A 7,334-nucleotide genomic window follows, 5' to 3' on the forward strand; every position below is an offset into this window, starting at 1 on the left:
TGAATTGTTATATATTTTAATCTTTATCTTTATATTTTGTATGCATATTTATTTATAAGATATAAAACTGTGATAGGTTTCATTATGATCCCAACTTTGTTGCAAATGAAGAAGTGAGAGTTGGACTTTATGAAGTGATTGAAAGGATGTGTCCTACAACTTTGGAGAGGTGTAGGATTGATCTACAATTGGAGAAATTTGATAAAGCTGAGGGTTTGTTTGGAAAAGAAATGGCTATACTTACAAGAACAAAGAAGCAGCCAGGTATATGCTATTGTTATTATTATTATTGATTATCATCATCATCTTAATGTAGCTTTTTATTTGTTGTTGTCATAATTATATTGTAGCCCTTTACAATTTCTTTTGTTGGCAATATAGCATTATGGTGGGAAAGTTATGGAGTGCATTGCAAAGAGCTTCAAAACTTAGCTATACGTGTCTTAAGCCTAACTTGTAGTGCAATGGGATGTGAAAGAAATTTGAGTACTTTTGATCATGTACACACTAAAAAAAGAAACCGTCTTGAGCAACAAAGAGTGAATGCTTTGGTGTTTGTAAACTATAATATTAATTTGGAGTTGAGACAAATAAAGAGAGAAGAGAATGGTGACTCATATGATCCAATTTGTCTATCAGATATGGAATCTGATGATGAATGGATTACCGAAATGGAAGAACCTTGCTTGCCAGAAGATACTTCATGGATGGACATTTATGAATGCTTTGAAGTTAATGAGGAAGGATGTAGTAGAAAAAGAAAAGAGAGGTATAGATTTATATTAAATTGAAATTTTCTTTTCTATATTATGAATAAAATGCTAATTTTGACAATATATATTTTTTGTTATTATTTTTATAGGTCCAAGAAATTTGAATGCCAAAAAGAAAAGTAAAGAAAAAGTTATTGAAGTTGAAGAACCAGAAGAGATAGTGGATGTTGGAGATGATGAAGAAGATGCCAATGATAAAATGATTTTGCAAGATGATGAAGATGATAACTTCATTGACTTGGACTATGGAGATGATTTTGATGATTTTGATTAGGCAGTGATGAATATGATTAGGAAAAAAAGTATTTTGACTAATATAATATATAGTGACTTTGAACTCTAATGAACTTGGATATGGATATTTTTATCTTTTGGATATGGATGATAAAAATATATTTCCATTTGGTTTATTTGGTTAGCTTAGTCAAATACTATAACATAAGTGATAATTAAAGTAGTTATTATTTGCATATGTTTCAATTTTATAATAAATATATGTATATGTATAATGTTTTATAAATTTTATGTAGTGTTTGTGTATCTTACGATACACGATACGATATGATACACGATACATAAAAATGAAAAATGATTCACAATATGATTCACGATTTAACAACTATGCTGCCATGCATGGATATTGGCAGGCAGTGATGACTTCGTTTGAGCAAGAGTTAGTGCGTAGTCGTGGTTTCTCCCTCATTCCTCTTGATGGGCTTAGTGCAATTATTTCGGCTAATCCTCGGTTGCTTTTGCCCTCTAAGTCCATGTTAGCATATGCTAGGAAATAGAGTCGGTCTGCCATCCTTGAGTGGGATAAGGAGAAGAAAGGGTGGTATTGGTACGCCGGTGATTATCCTCCGGGTTGGGAGAAAAAAGTTAAAGTGACAAACATTCCCGCACCGGTCAAGAAGGGTCCTGCCAAGCTTAAGTCTGCAAGCAAGTCCAAACCTACTACTCCACGGCCTTCTACAAATACTCCCCTTCCCAGTAGGACATAAGGCAGTAAGAGAAAGACAATCCCTCACCCTGCGTTTACTACTGAGCAGAGAGTACGTCATCTCTAATCCTACTTTGTCCTTTACATATATATATATATATATATTTACGTTCCCTGTGGCTAACCTTGACATGCTTGTTGACTTTTTTCTTTGACTTTGTCTTTTGTTCTCTCTCTCTCTCTCTCGCCCCTTTTTTTTTTTTTTTTTTTTTTTTTTTTTTTTTTTTTTTGTGCAGTCTAAGCATAAGAATGATACATCTATCACCCATCCCATACTGCTTGACAAGCCTAAATGCGAGGTACATTTTTTTTTTTTTTCATGTGTTTCATCTGCCATTTGCTTTTCTTTACCTCATCCACCCAAAAGTTCCTTTGATCTTTATATCCCCTTTTTTTTATGTCTTCTAGTATGAGCTTGAGCCTTTCTCTATATACCACCTGTTGAGGTTCAAAAATTAAATGGCCACAAACTAAGGCCCAAAGAAGTAANCCGTGTAAAATATTTCGTCTATATTAGCATAAAAACTTACTTTTTCTATTTTACACAACCACTTTTCCAAAACACCCACATCAGTTCATTTATTTTAGAAGAGAATTCAATAAAATATTCATTCTTCATTCATTTTTTATTATTTTCTCTAATGATCATACTTTTTGAATTTAAACTTATTTTTCAAGCAACCACCAAAACCGATGGCTTTGGTAGCGGAGCCATTGGTGCTGGAGGTCACTGGAATAGTTGCTCTGATGACCACTGTCGAAGTGGTGTCTTTGATGATTGGACAGCTAGCGCCAGTGGTTGAATTGATAGTTTTGATTATCAGACCTTGAGTATTGATCACCAAAAAGGTGTCTCCGGTAACCGGAATGGCGGTTCAAGTGACCGGATTGTAATGTAGTAAATTCAAATATAATGGTCATATTTTTTAATTTAATGATTTTAATATAAACATTTAAGAAAATTCCTAATAAACTAATCAGATTAGTTAGTAAAAACTAAAACAATTTGGGTTTTTTGGTAAATAGACATAGACATTAGGATATTTGTAAAAGAGGAAGCTTCCTAGAATTTTCCTACCCCACATGATTGGCTAGCTTTTCAAACTCTTTCTTTCATTTTATTTGTACTTGGCTTGGAATACCACAAAGAGTCTGATAAACAAGGGCTCTTCTTTTCTCAAAAAATAAGTTCATTCGAATGCAATCCCAGGACTCTTCTTTCCTTTTCCACTACCATTCTCTTCTTCCTTTCCAAACCCTAGTCTACCTCTATATCCTCCTCCATAGCCACATCCACTCCATTACGTTGTCGCCATCATCACACCGCTGCCAACAACCCAAGTCAGCTCCAGTTGCAGGGACCCCCACCGCCACCTCCAATCTTGATGTAGTGCTGCATGGTCCCCACTTGACTTCATCTTGGTTTTAGTTAATTTTGTAGTTTGATTTCATCTAGTTCTTGCTGGGGTGTGGGTGATTTTGTGGTTTTGTTGTGAGAAGAAGACAAAAGAGAAGAGTAATATGAAGGGGGAGAGAGAAAAAAAGAATAAAAAAATCATTTGTGCATATAGCAGTTTTGTATATTTGTACATTTTTGCAAGCACTGATGTGAGTATTCTTTCTTTTTTTTTTGGTTAAAATGTGCAAAATTGAGCATATTTTATATTTTGCAAACTTTTGCAACCATTGATTCAGTTGCTCTAACTCTAAGAATTAAAATAGGCTGGGAAGATTTCTGTCGACTGTCAGATCTTCTCCACGTGTGATTGTTAACTTATTCTATGTTCATGTCAACTCTGTCGTTAGGTCCTTTCTAGGTTATTTACATCAATCTTCCACATAAATTGCTGTGCAAGATTGGTCTAAAAACCAGTCCTGTGGCTGCTGGGGATTGTTCCCAAGGTGAGGTAATCATTTGAGAGCAAGCTTTTGTTTTTCCCACAGTTGTTGTTGCCCAAGATTGTTCATTTGTTACTCCAAAAAAAAAAAAACAAAAAAAGGTTGTTCACTTGTTTTCTAAGTAAAAATAAAAGATCTAGTCGTATATACGAGATTAGTAATATTGATTTGATTTTATTAATTTTGTGTGTGTTTGATTTGAAGAGGTATTGCGATCACCGACGAAATTCCTCAGCTTTGTCTTCTTTTTAAAAAATCAATCTGAACCCGAGAGCTCGATTTGTGAAGATACAAGAATGTCACATTCTCCTCCTTCCGTACCATCAATTTTCCCAGCAAACAAATCTGAATCTGGTGGTTCAGCATCTATTGAAATGGACCAAATAGTTCCACAATACTCTCATTCCATATCATCAATCTTCCCACCATACAAGTCTACTGAGTGTTCAGAATCCAATGAAAGACACCCACGACCACAACTCTCTAATTCCATATCATCAATCTTCCCACCAAACAAGTCTACTGAGAGTTCAGAATCCAATGAAAGAAACCCACAACCACAACTCTCTAATTCCATATCATCAATCTTCCCACCAAACAAGTCTACTGAGAGTTCAGAATCTAATGAAAGACCCCCAAACGAGTCAACAAACAGTGCAGGTTCTCCTTCAAAACTATCAATTCAATCTGAATATAACAATCAGCTTCAAGCTGCACTCCAGAAGCTAATCGAGGAGGTTCGCCACAGTTGGACCTACGCCATCATGTGGGGTTTATCGTACGACCATTCTGGCATGCCCTTTTTGCGATGGGCTGATGGATACTACAAAGGCAGCGATGATTACCACATGGAAACCAACAACAGGACTGAGAAGCCATTGTCAGTGGTGTTGGAGGAACAAGAGATCCTAGCTTCTGCTACGGATGAAGAAGATGTTACCAATACCGAGTGGTTCTTCTTGAAGTCGAAGACGCAGTGCTTCTTGAACGGCAGTGGCCTCCCAGGCCAAACTTTTCACACTCCGAAATTGGTTTGGTTGGCCGGGTGGGACCATCTAGCGACCTCGACGTGCAACCGGGCACGAATGGGTCAGGCTTCCGGGCTCCAAACCATGGTTTGGTTACCCTCGGCAAATGGGGTCGTGGAATTGGGCTCCACTATGCTAATTTTCCAAAGCACCGATATGATCAACAAGGTTAGCTTTTCAAGTGATTACATGACAAATATATATATATATATATTATAGTAAAAGTAGATACTAGTTTCATTAATTCACAGTTAACTGGAAAAAGAAAAGATAATTCTTCAATCAAAAAGTAACCTAATCATTCTCTTCTACAAAGCTAGCAAAAGCTAGAACAATTACATTTCAAAGACAACACTAATTTAATAAAAGAACTAATGACTAATATAATGAGTCATGAATCATTAGTAATAATAATAGAATAATATTAGTCACGATGAATAATGATTAAAATAATATACGAGGGTTCATAAAAAAAAAAAAATAGTAATATACTAGGAATCCTAAACGGAATATCTTGCTTCTTAGAATATTTCATTTGCACAAAGCCTAAAATGCCCTTAACTAAATTGAAAATACCAAATAACCCCAGTGTCAAACCCAAGTAATGACCGTACCATGGGTAAAGTATTCTGGGGCAATAGGTTGCGTGATACATGCCATGCATTGAACAAACATCAAACATTGCCTTTATGTCGACTTTCAAGATGTTTGTGATTTAGATATAGGAACTTTACATGTTTATATCATACTTGCAGTCTAAATTTACACTGTAAACGCACCCAAAAAAAAAAAAGAATGATATATATTTTATTCATTTACAAAAAAGGTGTATAATATTTATTATTTTTTACAAAATGTGTATTACATTTGGCACTTTTTATGTGTCTACGACATAAATTTACAGTATACTATACAAAATAAAAATAGAATATCCCTTAGATATAACTGATTAAGACGCAATTGAAATACTTTATGGGTACCATAAATATAGCTAATGGTTGGATGGATATATGAATTTATATTTTACACCCTTATGTTGAATTTATATTTTCATGACATTGTATTTTCATTACGTTTCATTAATGTTCTAATAATCTTGAATATTCTAAGGTTTCATTTGATGATTTAGGAGATCGTGATGGGGAGACCTAATCAGCTGAGAGGTGGAGAGCATGATGAATTAACTCGGGATGACAGTTTTGAAGAGATTTATCAAATGCTTGCCACTCTGCCACCAATGACTGAGAAGCATCAAGCTTGTGCGCCTGAACAACAAACTCAGGGTGGAGCCTCCCCCACGCTTCCTCCTACTCCAAGAGATGTAATCTTGGTTTTGTTCAAGCGATTTCGTCGGCTAAGCCCACCTGGGTTTAGAGGAACAACTGACCCATTTAAGGCTGAAGAATGGATAAAGAAGATGGAAAATATTTTCAATACCATAGGGTGCATTGATGATCAACGTGTAACTTTTGCTACATTCATCTTAGAGGGAGAGGAGGTTAACCGATGGTGGGAATATGAACAAAGATTGATGAATGAGGATGGGGCACAAGTAACATGGGAGGCATTCTCAAAGGCATTTTATGATCATTACTTTCCTGATAGTATTCGAGATCAGTTAGAGTCAAAATTTCTTAGACTCATACAAGGGAGCAAGAGAGTTAAAGAATATGAGATGAAATTCTTAGAGCTAGTACGATATGCCCCTCATGTTGCAGAAGATGAGGCTAGTAAATGTCGTAGGTTTTATGAGGGTTTGAGGAAAAACATTAGGTCACAAATTATTCCCTCCATGTTAAGGGATTTCACTGTGCTAATTGAACAAGCTAAGGTGGTAGAGAAAAATTGTGATCATACGCAGGTTCGTGAGTCAAAAAGAATGAGATTTGCACGTACTTTACAATGAGGAGGCCAAAATGGGAGACAAAATTGTAGTGATGGGATCTGCTGAGCGGTGACAGACACTTGTCACATTTGTAAAAGGGCTCACCCCTGCAATGTCCTTTATACACGCAGTACACACATCTTTTTTTTTTTTTTTATAACAGTAGCACTCATAAATGTCTCCTGATTACAAGAGCTTGTTCAGTGTGGTCAAATTAACCTTTTTGTTCGGCACCAAAACTTTTAGGGATAGGCTTAAAGGTAAACGGACCAAGGAATAGCGAGCATGTAAATAATAGAACAAGTAATAAAGCTGGGTTATCCCTTCGTAGCAGCAGTTAATTTGTATTTGTATATATCTTATCATTTGATAGCTACTTTGATAGCTTATCCCTTTGATAGCTACTTTGATCTGTATATATCTTATCCCTTTGATAGCTACTTGATGTATAGCAATTTACCTCTTATCTGTTTGTATTAATTTGATACTTTCATATATTTATGGTTTAATATAAGATGTTACATGTTCTTAAATATTGGTTAATAGAAAAGTAAGTTTTTTAAGTAATTCCAACTTTGATAAGCGATTAGAGGTTATACATACCAAAAAAAAAAAGTGATAAAGACAGAGAAACATTTCCTTAGTTTCCTACAAAGTATTAAGTGCCTTTTATAATAAGACTTGATCTTAAGAAAATTTCAGTAATGGATCAAGATAAGCTTCACAATTATTTTGTGTAGTTGTTTTAG

The 7,334-nt window shown here is 35.2% G+C and overlaps 1 protein-coding gene across 3 annotated transcripts; it reads left to right on the forward strand.

Moving 5' to 3' along the window:
• Positions 1-2,894: 2,894 nt before the first annotated feature.
• LOC112027245 (uncharacterized) lies at positions 2,895-7,118 on the forward strand. Of its 3 annotated transcripts, none has more exons than XM_024059910.2 (3): positions 2,895-3,680; positions 3,877-4,868; positions 5,830-7,118. In XM_024059910.2, exons 2-3 carry the CDS (start codon positions 3,969-3,971, stop codon positions 6,604-6,606), a joined length of 1,677 nt encoding a protein of 558 aa, XP_023915678.2. In that variant the 5' UTR covers positions 2,895-3,680; positions 3,877-3,968; the 3' UTR covers positions 6,607-7,118. The 3 variants fall into 3 exon arrangements, with proteins under 3 accessions (XP_023915678.2, XP_023915677.2, XP_023915676.2); XM_024059909.2 differs by having other exon boundaries at positions 2,895-3,675; XM_024059908.2 differs by having other exon boundaries at positions 2,895-4,868.
• The last annotated feature ends 216 nt before the right edge of the window (positions 7,119-7,334 follow it).

Source organism: Quercus suber, unplaced genomic scaffold (genome assembly GCF_002906115.3).
Source record: "Quercus suber isolate HL8 unplaced genomic scaffold, Cork oak 2.0 scaffold_995, whole genome shotgun sequence".
Classification (NCBI taxonomy): Eukaryota; Viridiplantae; Streptophyta; class Magnoliopsida; order Fagales; family Fagaceae; genus Quercus; species Quercus suber.